This window comes from Syngnathoides biaculeatus, chromosome 4 (genome assembly GCF_019802595.1).
Source record: "Syngnathoides biaculeatus isolate LvHL_M chromosome 4, ASM1980259v1, whole genome shotgun sequence".
Taxonomy (NCBI): domain Eukaryota; kingdom Metazoa; phylum Chordata; class Actinopteri; order Syngnathiformes; family Syngnathidae; genus Syngnathoides; species Syngnathoides biaculeatus.
Genome location: NC_084643.1, coordinates 6132975 through 6160919, shown reverse-complemented (window position 1 = coordinate 6160919; position 27945 = coordinate 6132975). Strand labels below are relative to the sequence as shown.

Genomic DNA, 27945 nt, shown 5'->3' with positions numbered 1-27945 from the left:
CTGGAGAAGTTAACCTACATTTGTAGCGTGTAACTACAAACAAAACATTTTGTTATAGCCTTTAAATTGACATTTTTTAGGCTTTCAAACTAAGGCACTACAACAGTTGTGTGTGTATGAATGGCCCTTTAAGCATTGCCAAAACCAGCGGGGGGGGGGGGGGGGCGACAGGAATATGGTGTCAGCACACGGCCTATATTTAACTTAGCAAAGGGGATTTTGATCTTAAAGTTACACGGCTCCGGCTGCAATTCATTAGCAAAGATTGATGTCCACGTCGTGTGTGTGTTTGCTCACATCGCCAGGAGGAGTTTTTAAGAATGTAGTATGTGCATTGAAAACTTTGCACCTGATTGGAGATCCGATGAGATTTGAGCGCCTTCTTCCCGCGCTCCCCCCCCCCCCCCGTCATTCTCCACTTAGTCTATTTTCAGCCCGAGCTGAGTCAGATGGACCCCTCCCAACTTAGAATGACACAAACGGAACAGACCAGCGCTCTAGGACTCAAAAGAGGACGAAAAAAATCAAGAACGCTATAAAAAAAATAAAAATACACGAAGTACAAGTAATAATGGAGGAATGTGAGAGCTTGGACTCCGAGATGACAGAGTTCCAGTGTGAGGCTTCAGATGTCATCAACCAGGACGATGAGGACGAAGTGGAGGAATTGCAAAACAGGTGCTTACCACTCTTGATAAACAGATGAATAACCTCGGTTGAGTATTAATCGGTTTTGTATTATTTGGATATTGTTTAACTGGCTGGGGAGCATGATTCTGATTGTATGTCGGACTGTCATTCAAGTAAAAAAATGATAATCTATTCTCCAGCTTTAATGTGGTGATCCAAGCAGTTTAGCTACTCAAGGCAGCCCCATTCTGCCCTTGCATTGTCTCGTTTATCACTCTGGCTGCTACAGATCCTTGCCATGTCATAAATATTTAAAGAAACTGATATGGTGTGTTTTGCAAGTCCTTCCCCTATCGCCTGTCTGTTGTTTTGGAGTCAGGGCACATTTTAGTCCTTACTTTTTTTATTGGATAACCCCGCGATCAGGGGTGTTCTCTTTCAAGCAGATGTTGCAAAACCAAGTTTTATGGCTTGTTGTCCTTTTCCTGGACAGGAGAAGCAACTCCTTGCTAAAGCGATTTTCCTTTCCCTTCGCAGTCTGCGTGAGGTTGTCCAGGACCAGTCTGTGAAACCCAAACTCCAGTGCCTGATGGTGGATCCGTCATTCTCTATGGTGACTGTCCAGAGCGAAGACAGCGGTATCGTTTGGGAGACAGCCTCCAGTCGTTGTTCTACTCCTTGGGCTTCTGAGACAAGCTCCATCTCTGAAGCATGCAGCATGGAAGGCTCTGGACCTGCTGGTAAAATCACCTTCATCTTTGATGAGGACAAAGTAGTCCGTCGCAGAACAAGATCCGGAAGGAACAGCAGAATGAGGGACAGGCTTAGCAAATCTGGCAGTTCAAGATTAGCTTCAGCATTAGGAGTGGAGAGACCCGAGATGGCAGAAGTGTCACTTCCTAATGTCAAAGAACAGAAAACAGCAGAGACAGATTTGGAGGAAAACAAAAACAAAGCTCAGCAGTTGTTTAGTTTGATTTCAGAGGGTTACGAGATCCTTAACATCAGAGTCCCATCCAAACTTCCCACAGTGGATGAAGAGGAAAGCACTGAACTACAAGACAACTTGTCTTATCTGGACCAGACTCCCAAGATCCGATCTCGAAACCAACTTCACGAAATCTCGCAGAACCATGGCTTGCCTCAGGAGGTGAAAATACTGGAATCCAATGAGGTATTTATTGGTGCATGTGGGAATAACATTTTTTTTAATCGTCTAATTTAAAAAAAAAAAAAAAACACCTCTTTTGAGTAACCATTGATTGTGATCAATCCACAGCCTTCAAAGGAAGATATTGGACCTTCGGCAGAGACTGGGCTGAGACGAATTTCCACTCCAGAAAATGGCTCCAAAGACATTGACTACTTTGAGAAGTTTACACTGCTCGACGAGGTGGTTCCTGGCCATAAGGCTCCAGACCTTCAGGAGGAGGTGGAAGATCCGGTGACGGGATGCAAAATGGAGCCAACGCCTGTAAAAGTAGTCAAAGATGGCACGTCAGAGTCAGAAGACTCATTTGTGTTTGTGACAGAAGCGGAGATAGTTGGGGAACACCTGGATGAGGTCTTCTATGGGGAGGGAGCTCCTGCTAATGTAATCCAGCAGAGACCCGATGAAGGGGAAGAAAGTTCAAGAGTGAGACGAGAGAGCCAGAGATCCATGAAGGAGAGCGGCTCAGTATTGTTTGGAAGTGAAGAAACCACCCTCACCCCCATTTACATCTCCCCTGGACCCCCTAAGATCATCGACCCCATCCTGCTTGAAGAGCCCACCGCCATGTCCTTCATGTACTCCGACCTTTATGAGGATGCTGTAGGTGAGAGGAGAAAGAGCGACGAGGAATGCTCTGAGATAGAGAGTGTGACGTCTGAAAAATCATTCAAGAAATGCTTGTCAGATTCGGAGGAGCCAGACGGGTACCTGGAAAAGTTCATTTTGAAAGATGACACCCCCACCGTAGATCTTCCAGTTGACCTAGTGCAGGACAAGAGGGACGGGAGGATGATGTGGTCACAAAATAACTTTGACATGACAGGCTGTCTAATGAGAGCTATGGAAGAGGAGGAAGACGCGGTCAAGACAGAGGTCACAATGCAAGCAGTCAACACTGCTTCAGTTAAAGATTCAGGAGGATCAAAGTCTGAAGGGGATGTTCCAGAAATGGCAAGCGAAGGAGTCCCCCTCTCTGAGGAGAGGGAAGAGAATCTCGTTTCTGTAGACTCAATTCACGAGGATGGGTCAAAGGCAGAAGGGGTTCAAGCTATAGATGGAATTCCCGAGGGCTTCACTGACACAGCTTTATACCTTAAGAGCTCAAGAGTAGAGACACCAGAGCAGCACCAGCAGGTCAGCGATCAAAGTACAAGTATAACCCAAGATCTGTCTCAAACACACACTGTGGAGGAAAAGGAACGTGAGAAGCCACCAACAGTTGCTGAAGTTCCTCAAACTCTCAACAAGCTTCAACAAGAAGACACAGTAGGGGAAATCTGTCAGAAGGCAGCAGAAGAGACGGCGAGAGTGGTATCCGTTAATAACGACACCCAAGAGGAGATCCTTGCAGAAGACTCAATGAGAGAAAGTGAGGCTTCTGAACCCCCCGTTGAAATGGAGACACTAGAAGAGAAAACACCATATCAGAAAAAGGATCTTGAATTAGAACAACAGGGGATTAAGGTCACTACTGATTGTGAGCCTACGGTGCAGGCAATCGTGAAGTTAACCGAGAAGACAGCTGATGAAAAAGTGACTCAAACTGAGGTTCAGATTGATCTAAAGGATGTAACGAGCATTCCTCAAGATGAAACAAGAGCAGATGTGTTTCCACGGCATGTTGCAGCAGCCGAGTCGGCACGTTTTGTGCCTGATCAGGGGTCAGGGGTCAAAACCAAAGTGAAAGAACATGCGACTGATTCAAGTGGGACACAGGAGGAGATGATTGAACATAAGCACCAGGAGCCTTCAAAAAACAGCAAGGCTGACACTCAGAAGACTGAAATGAATGACGACTTGATTGTCCTTGTCCCGAAAGGCCAAGCTGTAGAGATGGACATAAACATGAGCCCTTGCTCAGGAAGGATTACAAAAAGTGATTCTGTGACTCCTTGTGATCTGGACACAGAATGCGAACCTCTCACTACATCTGATCATGACGCAGTGGTAACATCATTGCCTCAGCTGAAAGAACCGTTTGGACAGTTGGAAAAATTGAACGAGGCCTCCTCACCTACACCGTCAGTCGATAAGGCAGAGTTGGTCGACCTATCGGCCAACAGGAACAAAGATGATGCCGGGTTTTCCCCTCTGAGGAGCTTCACACCGCAGGAGGATTTATCTCAGCCACACAAGGAGGACCTACAACCAGATGCTGCAGATGTAGAAGACAAGGAAGTTGCCCGAGAAAGAGATGTTATGAAAGAGGACACGGACCTTGGGATTGGTTCTTATAGAGAAGACTGCGGAGAAAAGATAGCTCAAGATGAGACAGCTGAAGCCGTTCAAGAGGTTACAGTTAATGATTACGAGGTGATAACTGAACAGGAGACCAGCGAGCTAGCAGAGCCTCAAGTGTGGAGAGATGTAGAAGAAGCAGTGCCGGTGTCTGTTCAGGAGGTCGAGGTGGAGGACAAGAAGGGGGATGTGGATGTGTTGGGAGATGATGATCTCATTGAGGCTGATTATGACATCATTGATGATGAGGAACAGCGTCAGGCCCGACTGGCTGCTGAGCTTCAGGGGATGGATTGGTTCTGTCTCACCTGTCAGTGTTTGCTCTCTAAGGATGACTGTGAGTCCGGGGACCACGAGGGCCACCAGGTGACTGCAGTTGACAAAGCCTTTGAAGATATCAAGGTAACGTATCATTGCCATATATGCATGCAACGTAGAACAACTTTAGCCATTTTGATGCTGGATGTTCAGCGTGCCCTTACCCATTTGCGCTTTTCGCAGATTTTTGTCTCCATGTTTTTAAATTTTTATTCTTTTATTTTTCACGATCATAAAGCTCTTAAATTCTCTTTTAAATTGACGGATCTCATGTGGACACCGAGTTCCAACATTTGCAAATGTTGTTGTGTGACTTGTCCAACAAAGTATACTGGTTTTACACTGTTAGTATGCGTACCACCATGTTTTAGCGTGTATGTAAGCTACCATCTGATGGCGCTCACGAGGGAGAGAGGTGCAATGGACCTTTCTGATGGCGATCTTAAGCTCCGCCCCCTTAGCCATGTCCCACAAGCTTACAAAATGGCGATTGAACAGAACATGATTGAAGTCGATTCTCTATCGGGTATTCCAGATAATATTGCGGTATGTTTTTTTTTTTTTTGCCAAATGCGTCAGACTTGTCCAAGAGAGTTCTACAGAGAGGTCTCTACTATTTCACGCAAGGATATGTACACGGAATTAAGATTTTGGACGGAGCAGGACGCAACGTCAGAGTTAAAGGGAAACGTTGGCGATCGATGCCAAAAAGTTTTACGCCTTGCCTTACAAACTTCATATTGAAACTCAACAGGATAAAATAGTGGAATCGTACTGCGCATGTAAAGCAGGGTGAATACTTTTTACCTGGAAAGATCACGAGTAATATCAATGTAGTCTTTTTAAGTGAGTGGGTGTATTCATGTGACTTGGCTCGTAATGGAACCCAGTGCTCTGTCTTAAAAGTCTGATGTGATACAAATAGGCCAATAAAATTTCTCTTGCATGACACGGCACATTTATGTATCACTAACCCGACTCTTCGGCATAAAACATGACGCACTTCGTTCAGGAGGTCAGTGATACGCTAACCAAGTGAAAGTTGTTCTCCTGCAATGTATAAAGCGCTGATAGTAATTCAATCAAACTCAGAGAAGAGCCTTCTCCCTCACTTACCTTCAAACATACAGCCTTGTGTTTGTTGATATTGTCCACATCTAGTTATACGTGCGTTCTTCCGCAAGCCTTAATCCATCGTAGACACTTCGTCAACTGTGTTTTAGGCTTTGGAAAATGAATCAAGGAGGCCCCTTGTAACCTTTCATCAGAATTGCACGTTCCCCAAGCGCGTCTGAGGACCATTTTCTTCGTAACATTAACTTTTCCAAGCGCACGCTACCGACAACCAGCATTGCTTGTGGGACAATACGGCAAGAGCGGCGTGTCAAGGGAGGGGTTAAGACGACGCGGCTATCTGATTGGCTATTATTGTACGAGTGATTGACAGGTCGGAAAGGTCCATTGCATTTCAGACCTGTAAGCAGAAGAAGCTTACATTGGCCCACACACTGCATGCGGGAACATGACGATGTTGAGGCACTATGGAAGTCCTTAGTGCCGCAAAGCATGCTGGGAGCATGTAAATAGCGTTTAAAGTGCATGTTATGTGTCAATTATTTCGTGAGTCCTTTTTATTTGCTAGTTATGCTGTTCTGTCTGCTGTGGTGTGATAATTTTAGTTTCCATCGGCGGTAATGACCTGCCTACGCAGGCGCTATGTGGGCCAACGTAAGCTTCCTCTGCTTACAGACGCAAAATGTAATTTGTTCTGCACTGCCTCGTGAGCGCCGTTATAGTTAACGTACACACTAAAACGCGCGCTGGAATCCATTTTCCAAGTGTAGCCAGTGTGTATTAATACTGCATCCATTATTCACATTGGCGGGGGTGTAAGGTAATATAACCCCCACGAATAACAGGGGAACACTGTATTATAGATCTATGTTTTGTATAGATTGGACTATAAATTGCTAAATCCTAGGCCCTGTTTGATTAATTTCTGGTTTTGTGACAGTCAATAAAACAATCATTATGACTTTGACAGAAGTACATGATAAATACGAGTGGTGGAAAAAAAAAAAATTGACCCTCTCTGTCTCCATCTTGTGCGTGTAATGTAATATAAATAAACGATTGTGCCCAAGGTCTTCTTCTTCTTTCTTGTAAATTAAATAAGAGGCACAAGATTTAGGCAATGCGAAAACGTTTTTTTGGGGGTGGTAAACTCCTCCTACAAGTGAAAGGGATTTAGAACTTCAGAAATATTGAATTCTACCATGAAATTAAATCAATTTATGAAGATCTAGTAGAGATGGAGTTATATTTTGGTTACCTTAATTGCATACAGGAGTAGGTAGACATTCCGACCACCTTATGATTTAATGTGCACGATTACAGCGTAAAGTTTTCTGTCTCTTGACTACTTGTCTGGCTCATCGTGACCTGAAGTAAGTGGTTCTTATTAAGCGGGTTGCAATCTTCTCCACCCACGTTGGCGGCTGGCAGGATCCACATTGAGCTGTTGTGATGTAATGCGCCAAAAAAGGTCCACTGTGACGCCAGCAAGTGGGCACTGATAAGTGATCTGTTGACACAGGCCGGGCCAACGTTGCGTCAACAATGTTTTTTTTTTTTTTTTTTTTTTACCATCAATGAGTCGATTATTGTGAGACTTTCACATTCACTAACATCGACGAGCCTTTCTTGTAGGACCCAAAACTCTGGAAAGACAGTTTAAAAGTTGTCAAGTTCTTGTGATGCATGGAAATAACCCAAATGGATCTTGGTTCAGCGCGACTGAAGTTTTGAACTTTTGCCACGTAACAGGAGCGACTGAGTGACTGGATCTCTGAGCTGCAGGAACGCTCTGAGAACATCGAGGACCTGGTATCTGAGCTGGAGTTGGCCTACCACTCTGTGGAGGTGGGTACAAATATGAATATGGACTTCATACATTTAATGCACGAGTGGGCGATATATTTCTTCTTTAATCCGTCCCGCCGAGCATTTACGTCATCAGTCCTTTAATGTTAAACAATTACCGTAATTCCCGCCCTACAGAGTGCACCAGATTATGAGCCTCAACCAGTACATTTGTAAAGGAAATACCATTTGGTACATACATACGCCGCCGCTGTGTAAAAGCCGCAAGTCCCCACATTGAAACACAAGATATTTACAAAGAAAGACGGTTCACAGAAAGGGTTTAACGTTAGCGCTAACGCTAGCGCCGCACTAAAGCTGGCGCTAACGCTAGTGCAAACGCCAGCGCTAAAGCAAACAGCGCCCAAATATAAAACTTACCGGTAAATATCACTGAGACACGCCAGTAGCACAACAGCAACACGCTGGCACAGAGCTAACTGTAGCGTGGCGCTAACAGGGCCGGTAAAAGTCACTTCCTCGGCACATATATTCCACCGGTCTCATTCTTACCTTTTCCGCTCAAGTGCCCACTTGCGGCTGTGAGGAAAAAAATGCACAAATTATAGCCGCATTGCCGCATAAACCGCAGGGTCGAAAGCGTGTGCAAAAAAAGTTGCGGCTTGCAGGCCGGAAGTTACGGTACGTGTAACATTTAAAAAAACAATTGGTTGAGTAACTATGATGAATATGTTTTAAATAGCATGTGAAAGAATATGTTTATGTAACAAAAATGCAAATTTAACAGGTAGGTTTGCCATGATTCACTGTATTCATCACCATGGATAAAATAGATGAATTCTTGACGTGTGATTCATACCCAAGTGTGATTCATTATTGAGTCACTCTGGAATCTCTGTGGCTTGTTGATGCCAGCCACAACTTTTTATTTTCTTCTTACTGTTATGATTCATTATCTTGTGAGTAGTTAGTCGAGTGCTGTACAGACGGCATCGCTGTTATTGTTAATTTGGTACAGCAGTAACGACATTTAGACCCTCACCTGCCTCAACATTAGATAAACTTGATATGGCAATTGTAAATACTTTGATATCGTTATAGCAAAGTTTTCATGTTCATTGTGGTCATTACATCGGCCGTGCATCAGAGTGAGAGAGCTCTTTCCTTTCCTAACCTTTTCATCACATGAGATGCTGTGTGCGTACATCATTTTGTGGGCACGGGGAGTAGATTTGAAGGACGACTGCAATTTCTGCCCTATAAGCCGCCACTTTTTTCACACGCTTTCAACCCTGCGGCTTACGCGGTGATGCGGCCAATTCGTGATTTTAACGGCTGCGAGGGGGCACTCGAGCAGAAAAGCTAAGAGTGAGTCCGGTGGAATATATGTGCTGAGGAAGTGACTTTTACCGGTATGTTTTTTTTTTTTTTTTTTTTTACTGACCCTTTTAGCGCTGTGCTAGCATGTTGCTGCTGTGTCTCAGTGATTTTTAGTGGTCTGTTTTTTTGTGTTAGCATCATGCTAGCGTTAGAGCTGCTCTAGCGTGTTTCTGCTGTGTTACTGCCGCGTCTCAGGGATTTAGGTATGTTTTTTGTTAACCGAGCCTGTTAGTGCTCTGCTAACGTGTTGCTACTGTGTAGCTGCTGCGGCTGTTTTTTTTTTTTTTGTTTGTTTTTTTAACCAGCCCTGTTCATGCTACCGTGTTGTTGCTATGTTAACCTAAGCTAAGCTATTAAAACTTTGAAAATTCTGTGTACCGTCTTCCTTTGTAAATATCTCACGTTTCAATGTGGGCACTTGTGGCTTTTACACAGGTGCGGCTTACGTATGTACCAAATAGTATTTCCTTTACAGACGTACAGGGTGAGGCTTATAATCAGGTGCGCTCATGTAGGCCAGAAATTAGGGTACTTTTAATTCCCCAGTTGGTTCAGAATGATTCATTTGGCGCTCATCCTTTAGGACCATTGCGTCGAAAGCGAGGCCGCCATGCAGGCGCAGAACGACGAGGCGATGGCCCTGGTGATGGAGCGCTACAACGAAATATCCGTCGACATGGAGGAGGAGAAGAAGGCCAAGCTGGAGCGACTCTACGACCAGATCGTCTCCTTCCAGGAGAGCATCGACTCGGCCAAGGCGACCCTGGAGACCACGGCTCGAGAGGCTGACGCCGACGCCCGGGTGCGTCCTTCTGACTTTTAGCATTTATCTACAATTAATATCTTATCAACACATTGTTTTAAATATGAGTCAAGGATTTGATGGATATCATCCATGTGTTTTCCCTTCAGAGCCCTGAGGACATTCATGCAAGGTAATTTGACTCAAATGTAATCTGAATAGAGTCTGGTGTGCTAGAAAATATAGTAAAGGAACTGTATTGAAAGCTCTTACGACAACAAACACGTCATCCTATGGTCAATTTGCTCTGTTGTCACGAGCCAAAAAAATGCATATACAGCGTGTCCCAAAAAATTTATACACACTTTAAATAAATTGAATAAAGAAATAAAATAAAATTATTTTGCATGTTAAAAATTATTCAAATTATAATAAACATCAGGTTTACAATTATTTAAAGTGTATACATTTTTTGGGGACACCATATAGTTTATAAAATATATACTGTACACAGGTGTATTTCAATAAAATCTAGAATTTTGTCTTTACTTCAGTATCCATCCAGCCATTCATTTTAGTCGCTTATCCTCACGAGGGTCACAGGAGGGGTGGAGCCTATCCCAACTGTCAAGGGGCAGGAGGTGGGGGTACACCCTGAACCGGTTTCCAGCCAATCACAAGCCACATGGAGACAAACAGCCGCACTCACAATCACACCGAGGGGCAATTTAGAGTCTCCAATTAATGTCGCGTGTTTTTGGGATGTGGGAGGAAACCGGAGTGCCCACCCGGAGAAAACCCACGCAGGCACAGGTAGAACTCTGGAGAACTCCACACAGGCGGGGCCGGAATCGACCCCGGGTCCTCAGAACTATGAGGCCAATGCTTTCCCAGCTGCTCCACCGTGCCCTTCAGTAGTTCAATTCACAAAGTGAAAATAAAAATAAAAAATACTTTGTAAATTCACTAAACAGTAAAATGATTGCAATTTCTATTTTAATTCTAGATTGCAGCTGATGAATACCCACAATTCACCATCTCAAGAAATTTGAATATCAAGTATGGAAACGAAAAGTACTTTCCCCGTGTGTTTAATGAGTTTCACTTTTTGAATTGCGCTGAACTTTCTTGAGATGATATTTGAAACATACCCTTCCGAGTCTGTAAAGTCGTTCGCCGCACCACAGCTTCAACTATAAAAAATGGAAATCTGAACAGGTCATGCTTGCTATATTCTCGTTCAATTTCCAGGCTCGAGGCAGCTCTGGAGTCCACCATGTCCCTGGAGACGGGCTCCGAGGGATTGCTGGTGTTGGAGGATTACGCCAAAGGCGACGCCTCCGCCCCGCAGCTCGCGCAACGAAAGGGAATCGCAGGTGCGCGCATCCGGACCGCAGCTTGTGCGGCGCCAGTGATGAATGTTTCCCGCTCTGCGCCGCAGCCCCCCAGAGGCCCACGCTGGAGCCCCAGGAGGCGGGATCGGCCACCGGCGCCAGCGTCGCCGTTTACTGGAGGGTCAACCCCGGCGACGTCATTGACTGCTTTCAGGTGTACTGCGTGGAGGAGCCACAAGGAGGTAAATAACATATGTGGAGGCGCTCTGCTCAAATGTCCCCCGTTGTTCTCCATAAATACGAACTCATATATTACATTTACTATTGTGACATTATTTTCGACGTTCGACTAAAATTCACTGCAAGATGCTTCACAATGATTATAATGCTAATGTCATATTTTAGTTACTCTCTTTAGCAGTTAGCGGTGCACTTCTCCACGGTACAAAATGTACATTCATACTTCAAATAAAATCAGATCGTAAGCGATGAAATGTTCTCATTTAAAAAAAAAAAAAAATCAATGGCATTAACAATACTTTTATGGTTATTGAAAACAAAAAAAGGCGGGGGCACATTTCTACCGCAAGTGAGCCGTAAACTTTGAATTTTCAGGTGAAAAGCTCAATAAGTATTAACAGTACTCAATTTAGTCCACTGCGAGTATCAGATGGTCCCACAGAATTTTGGTTTTGCAACTGGGGTTTAGATTCCAAACATTGGCCCAAAATGGCTTTTTTTTTTTTTTTATGTTCTTATTTGTAAACTACAGCAAAATCAATATGATCGATAACTGTAAACATAGCCAAAAATGTTGGAGGTGACATCAGAAAACCGGGTGAGGTTGAACTAAGAAAAATTCATCATATTGTAGATGCATGATAGAAAAATGCGCTACATGTGGTGTAGGTGTACAATAAAAATGAAGAAATATAAAGAAACGCTACATATGTTAAAGCACGTATTTATCAAGACATTACCGTAATTTCTGGCACCGGACTATAAGCCTCACCTAGTAGATTTGTAAAGGAAATACCCTTTGGTACATACATAAGCCGCACCTGTGTAAAAGCCGCAAATGCCCACATTGAAACGAGATATTTACAAAGAAAGAAGGTATACAGAAAGCGGTTTCAAAGTTTTAATACCTTATCTTAGCTTAACATAGCAAAAACATGGTAGCACAAACAGGGCTGGTTTAAAAAAAAAAAAAATACCTAAATCACTGAGACGCGGCAAAAACATGCTACCGCGGTGCTAACAGGGGCGGTTAAAAAAAAAAAAACATACCGGTAAAAATCACTGAGACACGGCAGCAACACACTAGCACAGCCCTAACAGTGCCGGTTAAAAAAAAAAAAAAACATACCGGTAAAAATCACCGAGACACAGCAACACGCTAGCACAGTGATAACGCTAGCGCGGCGCTAACAGGGGCGGTTAAAAAAAAAACATACCGGTAAAAATCACTGAGACACGGCAGCAACACACTAGCACAGCCCTAACAGTGCCGGTTAAAAAAAAAAACATACCGGTAAAAATCACCGAGACACAGCAACACGCTAGCACAGTGATAACGCTAGCGCGGCGCTAACAGGGGCAGTTAAAAAAAAACATACCGGTAAAAATCACTGAGACACGGCAGCAACACACTAGCACAGCCCTAACAGTGCCGGTTAAAAAAAAACATACCGGTAAAAATCACCGAGACACAGCAACACGCTAGCACAGTGATAACGCTAGCGCGGCGCTAACAGGGGCAGTTAAAAAAAAACATACCGGTAAAAATCACTGAGACACGGCAGCAACACACTAGCACAGCCCTAACAGTGCCGGTTAAAAAAAAACATACCGGTAAAAATCACTGAGACACAGCAACACGCTAGCACAGTGATAACGCTAGCGCGGCGCTAACAGGGGCGGTTAAAAAAAAACATACCGGTAAAAATCACTGAGACACGGCAGCAACACACTAGCACAGCCCTAACAGTGCCGGTTAAAAAAAAAACATACCGGTAAAAATCACCGAGACACAGCAACACGCTAGCACAGTGATAACGCTAGCGCGGCGCTAACAGGGGCAGTTAAAAAAAAAATACCGGTAAAAATCACTGAGACACGGCAGCAACACACTAGCACAGCCCTAACAGTGCCGGTTAAAAAAAAAAACATACCGGTAAAAATCACTGAGACACAGCAACACGCTAGCACAGTGATAACGCTAGCGCGGCGCTAACAGGGGCGGTTAAAAAAAAACATACCGGTAAAAATCACTGAGACACGGCAGCAACACACTAGCACAGCCCTACAGTGCCGGTTAAAAAAAAAAAAAACATACCGGTAAAAATCACCGAGACACAGCAACACGCTAGCACAGTGATAACGCTAGCGCGGCGCTAACAGGGGCGGTAAAAAAAAAAACAAAACAGAAAAAAAACGGTAAAAGTCCCTTCCTCGGCACATATATTCCACTGATCTCATTCGTACCTTTTCCGCTCGAGCGCACCCTTGCGGGCGACAAATTAGCTGCATCACCGCATAAGCCGCAGGGTTGAAAGCATACGAAAAAAGTCGCGGCTTATAGGCCGGAAATTACGGCACATTATGATTGTCACCAAGCGTGCAGTTTTATTCGAACTGAGGCGAAGTCGCGCTTTCCACAGCTGCGTCCGATGAATACCGCGTGACCGTCAAGGAGAGTTTTTGCGTCCTGGAGGAGCTGGAACCCGACAAGTCTTACAGAGTCTGGGTGATGGCCGTCAACTACACGGGCTGCTCCCTGCCCAGCGAGAGGCTCGTCTTCACCACGGGTCAGTGCCGGACTTCGATGCTGTCTGGAACCGCCTTCCAAAGCGTAATATTCAATAAAAGTTCTTTTTTTTTTTTTTTTTTTTTCCCACAGCTCCGTCGGTGCCGGTTATTGATAGCGACCGGTGCACCGTCACGTGGGACTCGGCCACGCTGAGGTGGAGCGCGGCAAAATGGAGTCCTGGACAGAGTTTCGTCTTGGAGTACTGTCGTCAGTATGAGCTGGAAGGAGACGGGCTTAGGTACGGCCATGTTGGATTATTATTATTTTTTTAAACCAAATTACTAAAACGAGAATAAAATTGCATTTGCCCTAAATGGAATAGAACCAAACAAAGCACAGTACCGTAATACTGTGTACGTACGCATCAGTAACGCTGCTTGTATTTGTATGTCTTTGGTCTTCTTCTAGATCCATCGCGGGCATAAAGAACTGCGAACACGCCGTTCGGCTGCAGCCCAATGAGAATTATTTGTTCTACGTCAAAGCTGTGAACGAAGCCGGAGTTAGCGAGCAAAGCGAGGCTGCTTTCGTTTCGACCAAAGGTTCCCGTCCATTGCAAATATGCGCGATAGCAAATCCTGCGTCGAAAATTGTGTGTTTATAAGGATAATAATAGTTAATAGTCATAAAATAAGTTCATCATCGTATTTGGACAGTGAATTGAAAAAAAAAGTCTACACACCCCTGTTCTAAAGTCACCTTTTTGAGAGAAAAAAAAAAAAAAAAAATCATGACTAATGTGGCCACTTACCTGACAAATCAATTGGGGTTGCACAAGTGTGCACACCATCTTATTTTCACACGTTTGGGAAATTTCCTCATAGTCTGATCAAAAACCGAGGGTGAAGGTTTTGGCCCAATCCCAAGCGTAGTACTTTATTCGGGTTTAATTTCTGTGCGTGCCGACTCCCATTTAACATGACTTTGCATGCGATGAATGAATACTCAACACAGATGCAAATCACGCAACCCCAAGTTATAAGAGGGTGTGCACACATATATGTTTATGTTTACCTCTCATGAAAAGATAGCATTTTTTGCACTTGTTTTTTTTTTTTTTTACAATCAATTCCAGTTATTAAGACAAAAATATATTTGACAATGAATACCGTAATTTCCAGCCTATAGAGCACACCTGATTATAAGCCTCACCCAGTATATTTGTAAAGGAAATACCATTTGGTACATACTTAAGCCGCACCTGTGTAAAAACCGCAAGTGCCCACATTGAAACACCAGATACTTACAAGACGGTACACAGAGTTTTCAAAGTTTTAATACCTTAGCTTACCATAGCAGCCCTAAATCAGTGAGATGCGGCGCTAACGGGGCCAGTTAAAAAAAAAAAAAACATACCGGTAAAAATCACTGAGACACGGCAGTAACACAGCAGCAACACGCTCGCACAGTGCTAACGCTACTGCAGCACTAACAGGGCCGACAAAAAAACATATCAGTAAAAGTCACTTCCTCGGCACATATATTCCACCGTTCTCACTCTTACCTTTTCTGCTCGAGTGCTCCCTTGCGGCACAAATTAGCCGCATCGCTGCAGAAACCGCAGGGTTGAAAGCGTGTGAAAAAAGAAATTACGGTAAATACATGAATTTATCCATTTAGAAAGAAAAGTTACATGAAAGCAACAAATAATGCAGGATTCTTGATTATGTCAAGGCTCAATGGGCCATATTAACCAATGGAGGGACCCGATAGTGGCCCGCTGGCCATACATTGAATATGCCTGTGTGAATGTTTCCAGGAACAAGGTTTCGCTTGCTGGATGCTTCGGCTCATCCCGCTCTGGAGCTCTCGGACGACCACACCACTGTTTACCTGTCGCAAGATGCTCACCGGCACATACCGTCCACAGAAAAACAGTTAAGTGCGCCGTTTGTTTGCGTCGATACGGTCGAGCGCCCCAGATGACAGACAGTTGTAGAGTTGGAATTTTTCTGCAAAGATGTTCGAAAGTAATCCAAAAAAAAAAAAAAGAAATATTGTTGCTGTCATGAATGTCGGCGTATGTGAATAGTAGAAGAAAAAGTGGTGAAACTGGTCGAGATTTTCTCTTTTCTTTGAGTAAAAAGAGGTGCAGGATGAGATGGTGTATAATGTTAAAATTTCACCTTGGCACAGCCTCATCGAGGATGAAAGCACAGACGATACATTGCCCGAAAAGATGACTCCGTATTTTAAATGTAGGAGGCAACGCAACATGAACCCTAAAACTGTTTGGGAGCATCATTCAGCTTTCAACATGCATTGCCAAAGACATTCTGCAAACAATAATTCAGTGTTACACCAAGAAAAACAGACGGGGTTATCATTATGGGTGAATAAAAAAAAAAAAAAAAAAAAAAACAAAGTTGGAAGCAACATTTCAAATTTGTAGTTCAGAATTGGCTTGGTATGTATTTGTTGACATTTTCAGTGTAAGTTTGCAAATAGTTCTTAAAAATATTGTGATGGGAATGTCATTCCCCTTTATATGATATGATTAATACTATAAATTAATTCACTTTATGACTTATGTTAATTTCATCCATCCATTTTCTTTGCCGCTTATCCTCACGAGGGTCGTGGGGAGTGCTGGAGCCTATCTGAGCTGTCACCGGGCAGGAGGCGGGGTACACCCTGAACTGGTCGCACACAGAGACAGCCAAAAGCCACACTCACAATCACACCTATGGGCAATTTAGAGTGTCCAATTAATGTTGCATGTTTTTGGGAGAACATGCAAACTCCACACAGGATCGAACCCGGGGCCTCAGAACTGTGAGGCCAACACTTTACCAACTACGTTAATGTGCTTTTGAAATTAGAACAAGCAAGCGTCACTGCGTGCGGTCAATGTCGAAGGTTCTTCTCGTTACGTGTAAAAGGACGAAATTATTGAGGCGCACCAATCGAGGGTCGGACAAAGCCCCAAATGAAGCACTATTGAGGCGCGTTGACCTCCACCTGATGAATTATGAAATGAAACAGCCGATATGACAAACCGCAAGGCAGACACCCTCTCATCATGTAGGAGGAAAGTCTTCCCAAAAGAGGGGAAGCTGTTCCCGCTTTCTTTTCTTCCGTTTTCACTTCCTTATTGTGTCGCAATAGAAATTAAAAAAAAAAAAAAATAATAATAATCTTATTTTCCAGGCCCCCGTCCGTCCTCGGTGAGTTGTTACCAGCGCGGGGTCGCCACTACTGGGAGGCCGTCGTGTCAGGATGTGCGGCGTACAGGCTCGGCGTCGCGTGCAGCTCGGCCCCCGCAATGCGCCCGCTGGGGGAAAACGACCTTTCGTGGTGTTTACAGTGCGTCCCGTCACCGTCTGGGTGGGTCGAAAAACGCAAACGTTCGTCCTTTCTTGTTTGCCGTCATCGTCTCAGGAGTTTTTGTGCTCATGCAGTTGCAGTTATCGCCTGCTCCACGGCGCCGCTCGGTCTTTGGTCTTTGTGACGGAGGCGCCCGAGCGGGTGGGCGCGCTCCTGGACTACCGGCGGGGGCGTCTGCGTTTCTACGACGCCCAAAGGGGGCAGTTGTTGGGGTCTTTCGGGCACGACTTCGACGGGCCGTCCCGCCCCGCGCTGGCACTGGAGGTGCCGGGGCGGCTGTCCGTCGTCATGGCGACGGAGGTGCCGGAGTTCGCCCGCGGCTGCTCGGCCTCGGATTAAGAGTTTGTGTCAGGAAGTTGTTGGTTGAAGCTCGCCGTCATACAAAATCATATTGTAAAGTCCAAATATTGTTCACATGACGGGGTTCAATAGATCCTCTTTTTTTTCTTTGTCTTATAAACTTGTAAATATCAAATATTGACAAAAATCATTTAGGGTATGAAATGCAGCTGCACTGACATGTCGCCTTTTGACTGATTTTTTTTCACATTGTCTTGTTTGTAAATTTTAGACAGCGCGTCAGTTTTGTACACCATAAAACTTGCTGTCTAGCGTTAAAAAAATATATTTTATTGAAAGACTCATCAGCCTAAAATATCGCAAATGTTTGAATGAATTATACTGTAGCACTTTTGTTTCCAAAAGAGAATATACTTCTTTTTTTGTATTATGATTTTTGTAAACAGTGTGATCATCTGTTTTTAATTCTGTTGTTTCCATTTTTCTTTCTTTCTTGGCTGAAAACGGTTATCGTTGCGATGAAGTTAACATGATTGTTTTTCTATTTTGCTCAACTGGCATCTTTTGATTCAGTCGACGGCAACTTTCATCACAACATGCCCTCGCCGGTGTGACGGTCTGAGCGCTCCCCCGTGCTGAGAAGTCTCCTTGTGATGAATGCGCATGCGTTACTGACAGGGGAAGTCCGGGTACGTAGCGGACGCACACTGGGAAATCCCCCGGTCTCATTGTTCCCCTTCTTCTACATAGAGGTAGCTAACGTACATTATATCCTAACCTTCAAACAAAAATTGATAAAAAGATAATACACATATATGTACGTTCGCTGTGTTCATCTTTCTGAGACGTCCACAGCGAACACGAACACTCGGCGACGAGTTGTCGAACGGCACACGTTGAAGCACGGATGGGGATGTTTCAGACTGGCCGGAAGTTTACAAAATATATGCGGATGCGCATGAATATACGCACGTGTGCATTAATCACAAGGGGACTTTTCAGCACGGGGGACCCTTCAGACTGTCACACCGGTCTGAACGGTCCCCCGTGCTGAAAAGTCCCCTTGGGATTAATGCGCATGCGTTACTAACAGGGGAAATCTGGGCACGCGGTCAACTCTTACTGGGAGATCCCCCGGTCTCAGAGTTCCCCTTCTTCAACATAAAGGGAGCTAACATACATAGTATCCTAACCTAGCCTTAAAACAAAAGTTGATAAAAAGATAATACAGACATATATGTACGTTCGCTGTGTTCATCTTCGACGTCCATAGCGAACACGAACACTTGGCGACAAGTTGTCGAATGCCGCACGTTGAAGCACAGATGTGGGATGTTTCAGACTGGCTGTAAATTTACAAAATATACGCGCACGTGCGTTAATATCAAGAAGACTGTCACACTGGACACTGGAATTTTAGTGCCTATTAATGTAAAATAATTTCTGCTTTATTGCATGCCACGGACATACTTATGTATTGTTTTATTTACGTTGTACAGCGTCAAACTACCCTGGATGAGGCAACAGGTTTAATGTCCCAGCGCAGGCATTTTAGATAAATACAGTTGACCACGAACATTTAACACACTCGTAATTGGAAAGGGGAAATATAAAGTATTTGTTTGTGTTTTGTTCGCACACTCCCTAAAATAGGCAGCCAGAGACTCAGCGGGAGTCTCTCCCTCATGTCGACATTAAAACCGGGACACTATCTGATGTCGGCCTGGCATCATTTCCTCTCAATGCCTTTTTTTTTTTTCCCCCTACAGCCAAAGGCCATCGACAAACAAAGAGCGTTCTGTGCTCCGAACAAGTAAACAGACAATCGGAAAGGCATGACGACGACCAACGTGAGCAGGCGAAGTGCGGTTAGGTCGAAAGGACTAAAAATGGAGGTGATTAAATCGAAACATACAATGAAATTGATATTGTATTGTATTTTATCTTTCATTTTGAAGACTTATCTTCCATTCAAAGTGCATTAACAGTAGCTGCAGATATCATTTAGGACAACAACAAAAACAAATTGTAATGAACAGCAAGGCACGCAAAGCGAAGCGTACAGAGCTCGTGCACCTCCGTCACCGAAATCACGTGACTTTTGTTTACGTCGCCATATTGCCGCTCAAGCTAAGCATTGCTCAACGCTAACTCCTTGGAGACGACACGGAAATATGTCTTGTAGCACGACGCCCGGAGTCTTGTCCGAGTCCGTCAGACATTTAGAAAGTGATAATAAATGACGGTACGTGGAAAAATTGGGACCCGTATTTAATCCCGAAGTCGATGTTTTCGCCGATAACAAATTGGACTGCTAATTCGCTTCCGCTTGTCTTGGACAACTGGATCCACACGTGGATCTGGTGAGTAAGTTGTCGAGATTTACAAGTTTTAAAAGTTTTAAAGCGTATAAGTCTGTACGCATACAAATACTTCCTTGCTGGATCTGTTCTCAATCAGGAATAAATCCCACATAGCGACGGGTTGACGGCTCGCGAACGCGGAAGCGTTTGGCCACACGTTAACCTTTGCCGGAATCCATCGATCTTTTCTGATAGTATTCAATACAAATACCAATATTTAAATAAATGATCCATTGTTTTTACACAAACTCACATTCATTAACTATGATTGAAAAAAAAAAAGGGGCGGAGTCGTCTCCACAGAATGTACACGGAAGCGAGTGCGGCTACAACCTCTGTGACAGTTTTTTTTTTTTTTTTTTTTCCCCCTCCTAATGGATTGTTCTCAAATGAGCCAACTTGGCATTATAAATACTTCTTGGCAATTTGAGATTGAGAAGAATAATTCCTACCTGAAGTGAAGCGATCGCTACACAGGCGTGCGCGTATTTTGGTCGGGCACCATCCATCACGTTTAATTGCTGAAATGCATCCATCTCTTCCGGTCTTTTCATCTGATATTCTATTGAATGATCTCTTTGAATATCTGTCTCGTCTGTCGGGACAACCAACAGCACAACGGGTCTGTTTGACCGGCAATATGGCGCCTTGAAAACAGTGACGTCACGTGCGCGAGCTCGATACCGGATGTCCACACGGGTCTGCACACGGGAAAATGAGTTCTTTCCATGTGGAAAGAAATGCATCCATCAATGGTGATTAGCATATTTCATAGAATAAAACACAAGGATGGGACAACCAACGAATAACATTTTGAAATTGGGTAAAACACAAGTGACGGTTACATAATGCAGGCACGGCAAACAATAACGACTGGCAAAAGACGCAGCAGAGTGCTCGGCACTACCGCTTCACAGCATGAAGGTCCTGGGTTCGAGTCCGGCTTGACTGACTTAGATGTATACACAGGTTTTAGCTCATAAGGTGATACTAGGTCAATGCGGCACATAATATTCCATAAAAGCCTCGCGCCGGCGGGCGGACTGCATTCGGAAATTCTTTGTAAGATTATATCTACAAATATACGAGCCTCAAAAATGTGGAAGGCGCTGAGTCAGCGTTGCATGCAGAACGAAAATTAGACCGGACTGTAATTCCAAACGGCTAAAAGCAAGGGTGGGCAAACTTTTGCGCTCGTAATATTTTATTGATGAACTGGGCGGGCAGGCGAGGGAATGTGTATTTGAAAATTGTTAATAATTTACACGATTTAAAGAATAATCCAAAAAATATTTAGTTTTACGGTAGCATTCACAATAAAGATCCAAAAAAGGATATGTATTACACAGAAAAAGGATGGATGGATATTACAAGATTTTTCGATCATCTAAATCACAGGTGTCACACTCAAGGCCGGGGGGCCAGATCTAGGCCGCCGAGTGATTTTATGTGGCCCGCGCAGGCAAATCATGTGCATCAACTTCCATGATTATTTTGTTCAAATCTGTACCAAAATTTCAAATTGTCCCATCATAAATAATAACATTGAGAAATTACAAGCATTTACAATAGTTGGAAAAACCCATTACCGTTGATTTCATATTCCAAAACTAGTTCATAAATTCCATCTGTAAATATGAAGAGGCGGTTAAAGATTTTTTTTTTTTTTTTTTTGTGGTTTCACAGCCACAACGGCCTTCTGAGGGAAACCGCAAGCACAACGAGGCCCGCGACAAATCCGAGTTTGATACCCGTGACCTAAACGCTCGGTAGAACGTTAACGGGCCATATGCGGCCTCGGGGCCGTACTTTGCCCACCCCTGGTTTTAAAGCCTCGTTGACCGTCATCGGTCGGGTCCAACGCATGAAGTCCATTTAACGTCTGGAAAAATAAAGTGTCAAAACAGCACCGCTTACTTTCTCTGCAGGACTAATCATTTTCCTTCCCTTCTAATTTCATTTGAACGTTCCGTCTTCCCCGTGTTTGGATTTCCATTCCATCATCAACCGCCGTCGTGCGTGCAAGTTTCTTTCTTTCTTTCTTTCTTTTTTTTTCAAAAACGAGATTTTGCCGTACATTCTCCTCTTTCGCACAGACATCTTTGAAAGCCATCATCATGACTTTCAAATTGCTGCTAGGGTTTTTTTTTCTAAACACGGTCAGTTACCTACGAGGTGGTCTTCCCTCCGCTCAGAAGGCAGGATTATGCGTAGGGTGTGGTAGGGGGGAAAGGTCAGAGGTCACGAGTTAGGCAGGTGCTGAGCTTTTTTCCACGAGCAGACCGGGTTTGGGCTCTGGCCGGTGAGGTTTGTGCTGAGGGCTGCTGCGAAGGTTGTCATCCATCTGACGGAGAAGACGCAGCGTGTTAGCGGCCATGTCGGAACAGAGTAGCTACCGTCATTTCCGGCCTATAAACCGCGACTTTTTTCGCATGCTTTCAACCCTGCGGTTTATGCGGTGATGCGGGTAATTTGGGCATTTTTTCTAACGGCAGCAAGAGGGCGCTGGAGCGGAAAAGGTAAGAGTGAGACCGGTGGAATATATGTGCCGAGGAAGTGACTTTTACAGAGAGTTTAACCCTCGCGCCGCTGCACTAACAGTGCCGGTTAAAAAAAAAAACATACCGGTAAAAATCACTGACTGCAGCAACACGCTAGCGCAGCGCTAACAGGGCCAGTGTGACAGTCTGGGCGCTCCCCCCTGCTGAAAAGTCTCCTTGTGATTAGTGCGCATGCGTTACTAACAGGGGAAGTCCGGGTACGTAGCGGACGGGAAATCCCCCGGTCTCATAGTCCCCCCTTCTTCTCCATAGAGGTAGCTAACATATGTTATATCCTAAGCTAACCTTCAAACAAAAGACACAAACATGTACGTTCGTGCTGTTCGTCTTTCGGAGACGTCCATAGCGAACGCGAACACTCGGCGACAAGTTGTCGAACGGCACACGTTGAAGCACGGATGGGGATGTTTCAGACTGGCCGGAAATTTACAAAATATACGCACATGCGCGTTAATCACAAGGAGACTTTTCAGCACCGGGAGCGCTCAGACCGTCACACTGGCCCTGTTAGCGCTGTGCTGGCGTGTTACTGCTGTGACTCAGTGATAGCGCGGCGCTAGCGTAGGCGCGGCGCAAGTCTTAGCGCGACTTTGGAATAAGGGTGTAAGCATAAAATGCGAGATGCATTCGATATGTTTCTTTTGTCGTTTTTGTGTGACGTTGCATCGCGGACCTTTCATGTTTTCCCCCTTTCACGTCACACTCACCAGCCATTTGATTAGGAACACCCGCGCAAACTGTTTTAAGGTTCGAGTCCCGCACTGGGGACCGATCGACGGCTGAGGTGTGCCTAACAAAGTGCCGTTAGCCATGCAAAGAAGCGGAAACGAAAAGCAGAAGCACCTTTTCTATCAAGTTGGACTCTTTGTTTACAAGCTGAGTTAGTTTCTGGAGGTTGGCGTCCATTGTTTCCTGAACAGATGGGGGAAGACCTGGAAAAACAAGGACCCCCATGGGAAAATGGACAAAGCTGGCCAAGCTTTAGCGGAACACCAGAAAGAGTTCACCCCATCAAGGGCCACCGAGCACGGAGGTGTCCGTTGTCTTGTGCTTACAAATCAGCGGGTACGGAAGTAAATATGTGCCACCGGGATTTGAATTTGAAATGTAAATTGATCACATTTTCAACAGTTGCTACAATTCGTTGTCTGAAATCTAACTAGCTAAAATTCATCCATCCATTTTCTTAGCCGCTTATCCTCACAAGGGTCGCAGGGAGTGCTGGAGTCTGTCCCAGCTGTCAACGTACAGGAGGCGGGGAACACCCTGAACTGGCCGCCAGCCCATCGCAGGGCACATCGAGACAAACAACCAGCCACACTCACAATCACACCTATGCGCAATTTAGAGTGTCCAATTAATGTCGCATGTTTTTGGGATGTGGGAGGAAACCGGAGTGCCCGGAGGAAACACACGCAGGCGGGTCTGGGATTGAACCCGGGACCTCAGAACTGTGAGGCCAACGCTTTTCAGCTGCACAACCACTAAAATTCGTTGCCTAAAATTCACCGTCCGTGCCACCAAGCAGGGACACTTCAGGTCAGCCAATCGCAGGTACGCTTTCTTAGTCACCTGACGTCACAGACTAAGAAAGCCTAACTGCGATTGGCTGGCTGTTCGGTTCTGACCTGAAGTAACCCCGCCTGGTGGCACAGACACCGAATTTTAGACAGCAAATTGTGTCCAGTTGAAATGAACTATTGAAAATGTGATGCATTTGCATTTCAAATTCATATCCTGGTGGCACATATTTGCTTCCATATGCGGGTGTGTTGACGCGAAAGCGTATAAGCGCGTCTACTCATCTTACACGGCTGTGCGGAGTTGAAATAGTCTGCCAGGATGTTGTCGCAGAAGTGCGTGAGGTTCTCCAGCTGCCTGAGGTGGCTCTGCAGGGGGCTGTTGGGGAGGCGGGCCTTGTGCAGCGGCGCCACAAACCCGAACACAAAAGCGTCCAGGCTGGTCGGCCTGCAATCACAAGTTATACAAGCGCACTAGAGTGCGCCGCAGGAACGGAAGAAACCATATTCTCCAACGTCTCTGTTCACATTTGCCCTCGAGAGCGATTTCTATTCATTACGTTATCAAGAAAATGGATTTAAATATCTAGTGTGAATTTCTACGTACAAGTTTCCAAAGAAGTAGCTTGCTGTTCCCAGTCTGTAGGAGAGTAGATTCAGGCACTCCTTGGCGTCACCGTACAGCTGATACAGCGGGGACAATATAACGAGTACAAATTCTGTTTTTTTTTTTAACGTAGTTTTAAAATTTTTGAAGCCTCCTTTCTTTACCTTTCCTTCCAGCTCGGTGATTCTGCACTGCCGCGACTCCCCTCTGGTCAGCAGGATGCGGGAGCGGGCGCTGTCGGCGTGGCGACCGGGCACGAGGAAATTCAGGGGGAACGGCGACCGCGAGGCAAACCACGGCCGTGTCACGCTGCCGTAGTTTTCCGCGTCCAGCCAGAAAGTGTGCAACTAACGAGGGCGGACGACAAAAGAGCCGGCGGTCACGCTTGGGACGAAATGCGGCTCGGCGTTCAAGATGGACGAGGGGCTCCGGGTACCAGTGCGGGCTGCAGTTTCTCCTGGAGGAGAGCGATGTACGCCATGGTGTCGGCGCCTTGACGGGCGCTCAGCTCGTAGTCGGCGTTAAACCTCTGAAAACGACACAAATCAATCCGATCCGATTCGACGTCATGCGCCGGCGCTTGCCGTCGTACCTGCTTTCGCAGGAAGTTGAGAATCTGTGAGGGTTCTTTCACTGACGTGTCGCCACAGACCAGCTCGGGCACCGTCGCTGTTAGTTTCAAAACAAATTAAAAAAAAAAAAAAAAAAAGCAACAACACATCGGAAAATCTTCAACGCAAACAATGGGAATAACCCTGCTTCAGCCCACCTGTCAGAGTTTTCCATGTCCAGTCGATGGGAGAAACGTTCACTTTGGCCCCGGAAAATTTGGCATAGGCCTGAAGGGGAAACGACAGCTGCTGAATCAGCAGCGACGGAAAGAAAAGCCAGCCCACGCAAGCAAACGTGCACGGATGAAGAACTCAACTTTCAGCATTTTCAAAACGTTGCGTTTGTGTTTATTCCTTGACAGGCCAACGCATTTAACTTTTCTTCAGATTAAAACGCATTCCTGGGCAGCGTCTCATTTTTGGGACATCATAATTTTCACGCATTATATCCTTCAGTATATCAAAATATTTAAGTGTTTTGACTATTTTACTTTTATTGCACTTTATTTGCTTAAATATGACCTTACACATTTAATCAACAATCATAAAGCGTTGCCCGTCCGCTAAATCAGACATGGATGTGTTGTGGAGCCGGTGGTTGTCCTTGATCTTTGGACGCAGAAAACCGGCTGGCGCCATTCTCCTCTCCCAGGCGTTGCTGTGGAGACGAACGACACCAGATAAGGAGCGGAAAGTTACCATCCCGGCCCAAGATCTGACTGCGGGGGGGGAGGGGGGGGGGCAGCCATTTCTACCATGGACCCATACATGTAAAAACCTTGTGTTACTGGGCAGCTTTTGTCTTCTTCTTGGGCTATCCTGCCAGAAGACACACGTCTCGTGTGCGGCAGATACCGAGATAAGACCCGGACGTCTGTATTGCACATTCCTTTGTAATAAATCCATTTGCTCTTAACTTTTTCTGATCATTGGTCATATCTTCCTCGACTCGTGAACACGCGTAGGGTCCAAACTCGCAAATCCCTACAATTTTAATCTGAAGCCATAATTTGGTATCCAAGAAAACCCCAAGCACCCACTCGCGGGCAGCGTCCCATTTTTGGGACGAGATTATAAATTAGTAGAGTTATCATATAATTTAACCATAAAAGAAAAACAAGTGTTATTTTCTTGATTGTGGCCTGTTAGGAGACTTTTATCTCAATAAAGCAAAAAATTGCCACCCTCCCCATGAATGGGTTAAGTTTGTCAAATCAAGAATTTTTATGGATGAAAAATGTTAATTTTATATCATGTTCTACTAATATCAGTTGAAATTGGAAATGATCATTTCTGAGTTTGAAATTTTTGTTTTCTATTTAGGTTATGTATTTGTTTATATTTTTTATTGACAGCTATGCTATATTAACCCACTAAATTATTTTAAGGTCTTGCGATTCAATCCCTAATCACACCCGCAACTTTATCAGCGCGCAGGACTGACCACACCCGTACATTTTTCAAAATGTGAGCGACTGCGGCGAGCACACAATGTTGCAAATTTCTCCGGAAATATTTGAGAGGATGAAGGCGAAAGAGCGACCGCCTGAAAAGCCGCTTTCGTCCATCCATCGGCAGCACAAATACATCGGATTTTCCTCTAAAGCAAAATATATTGTCGAAGCCTGAAATTTATATGCACACATTTCATTTTTTGTCTCACTGTCTTAAGTCAAATGACACAAAACCTCTCCTGGTTCAGGCCAGGCAAGATCGCCAAAATTAATTAATTTTGTTAAATGCCACAATAATGAGAGAATTTCTTCTTTCTTTGAGGTTACATTTGATTTGGCTTGAGACAGTGAGATTAAAAAAAAACAAAAAGAAATGTGTTTTTGCACAGTACATACATTTTATTTGTACAGGAAATCCAGTTTACCTCAAGGCTGTCTTATTTAAAGGTCAAGTGTCATAATAATAATAGTCATAGTAATAATCCAATTATAGTGAACAAATTATTTCTAATAAATGATAATGGAATAATCTGAACTCTTGACACACAGCAAACATCAAGTCGAACTAGACTTTGAACCCGTCTGTTGAGTTTCAGGCATGCCAGGTAAATTTGAGCTAATTATGAATTCATTTCACATGAAATTACTACTATTATATTACCCAATGCCACATGGTGGCCACAAATACATAATAGTTGCAAATCAGCGTAGGCAACCTTATATAAATAATATCATAAAATACATACCGAATTACAACTAGGACGATAAAAACGTTTGACAGGAATTCAGCGTATACAGCGAGAGAAGTAACTCTCGGTCATTTTCCTCTGTACTGACCTTGAAAGAACACGTTTTGCTGTCGATGAATGACAAAAAAAAAAAAAAAAAACAAACAAACCACAGAACTCGGACAAAGCTTTCAGTCACTAATGTGATTTAACATATTGCGTCTACATACATATTTGGTCGGGACGGGTTTAATAACGACACTCTTCACAGACTCTGTTAGCATGGAAGCTAACCGGAGAGGAGCCAGCAAAAGAGCAAAACATGTCGACCCGGGGGAAAGTGACGTACGGAACCGGCCTCGCTCGCGCAAACAAACGTGAAGGTTACCAGGACGACCAGGGACTCGTTGTGGACCGACGGCAGGCCCCAGTCGCCACCCCAGCATCGTAGCTGCATGGCGGCCGCCATGTTTGCTCCGAGGAAGGCGGTCGCTCGCTCGCTGACGTCACATTGGTAACAGTTACGTCGGCGACCTGATGACGTCACTCGCCTGTCGGTACCTCACCCTCTTCACGCGTGCCTGCTTGCCAGCCAATAATACGAGTACTAAATATAATATTCACGCAAAAAAATCCTATTGTATCCAATAGGTCATGTCATATGTACTGTTCAATGACAATGTGATGTTAACCCTCTATCATTTAAAGTTTCTTTTTTTTTTTTTTTGAAGATTTTTATCAGCAATTTCCAATATTCACATTTCAACAATGTGTCCCAGCGGTGTCAAACTCATTTTTGTCACGCGCTACGTTGTAGTGACGGTTTCCCTCACTGTGAAACCGTGAAAATCGTTCGGCTCGTGTTTACACGTGAAATTTATGGGCTAGTTTTGGAAATCAAGGTTAATGTGTTTTTAGAGTATT

At 44.6% G+C, this 27945-nt stretch overlaps 2 protein-coding genes across 4 annotated transcripts; one reads left to right on the top strand and one right to left on the bottom strand.

Annotated features, from left to right (window-relative positions):
* The first annotated feature begins 436 nt into the window (after positions 1–436).
* cmya5 (cardiomyopathy associated 5) lies at positions 437–24538 on the top strand. The gene is made up of 16 exons (XM_061816736.1): positions 437–678; positions 1168–1804; positions 1910–4483; positions 7226–7321; positions 9246–9464; positions 9575–9597; positions 10656–10780; positions 10846–10980; positions 13402–13548; positions 13641–13788; positions 13959–14092; positions 15310–15427; positions 16701–16877; positions 16952–17866; positions 18947–19072; positions 24405–24538. The coding sequence occupies exons 1-14, from the start codon at positions 572–574 to the stop codon at positions 17214–17216; spliced, it is 4905 nt and encodes a 1634-aa protein (XP_061672720.1). The 5' UTR covers positions 437–571; the 3' UTR covers positions 17217–17866; positions 18947–19072; positions 24405–24538.
* mtx3 (metaxin 3) lies at positions 21602–27529 on the bottom strand. Of its 3 annotated transcripts, XM_061816741.1 has the most exons (9): positions 27410–27529; positions 24998–25067; positions 24821–24897; positions 24665–24757; positions 24393–24575; positions 24229–24305; positions 23912–24069; positions 22945–23033; positions 21602–21884 (listed from the first exon to the last, which is right to left on the bottom strand). In XM_061816741.1, exons 1-9 carry the CDS (start codon positions 27488–27490, stop codon positions 21789–21791), a joined length of 924 nt encoding a protein of 307 aa, XP_061672725.1. In that variant the 5' UTR covers positions 27491–27529; the 3' UTR covers positions 21602–21788. The 3 variants fall into 3 exon arrangements, with proteins under 3 accessions (XP_061672725.1, XP_061672724.1, XP_061672726.1); XM_061816740.1 differs by having other exon boundaries at positions 24229–24575; XM_061816742.1 differs by lacking the exon at positions 22945–23033.
* Between the last annotated feature and the right edge of the window lie 416 nt (positions 27530–27945).

What these genes read in the sequence shown, in the direction of transcription:
- cmya5 (XM_061816736.1), top strand. Translation starts at nt 572, where the DNA reads ATGGAGGAATGTGAGAGCTTGGACTCCGAGATGACAGAGTTCCAGTGT. An exon ending in GCAACGAAAGGGAATCGCAG is followed by an intron (nt 10,781 to 10,845) that starts GTGCGCGCATCC and finishes TCTGCGCCGCAG; the next exon opens with CCCCCCAGAGGCCCACGCTG. An exon ending in ATACCGTCCACAGAAAAACA is followed by an intron (nt 15,428 to 16,700) that starts GTTAAGTGCGCC and finishes CTTATTTTCCAG; the next exon opens with GCCCCCGTCCGTCCTCGGTG.
- mtx3 (XM_061816740.1), bottom strand. Translation starts at nt 27,490, where the DNA reads ATGGCGGCCGCCATGCAGCTACGATGCTGGGGTGGCGACTGGGGCCTG. An exon ending in TCAACTTCCTGCGAAAGCAG is followed by an intron (nt 24,758 to 24,820) that starts GTACGACGGCAA and finishes TGTCGTTTTCAG; the next exon opens with AGGTTTAACGCCGACTACGA. An exon ending in AGTCCAACTTGATAGAAAAG is followed by an intron (nt 21,885 to 22,944) that starts GTGCTTCTGCTT and finishes CTTCTCCGTCAG; the next exon opens with ATGGATGACAACCTTCGCAG.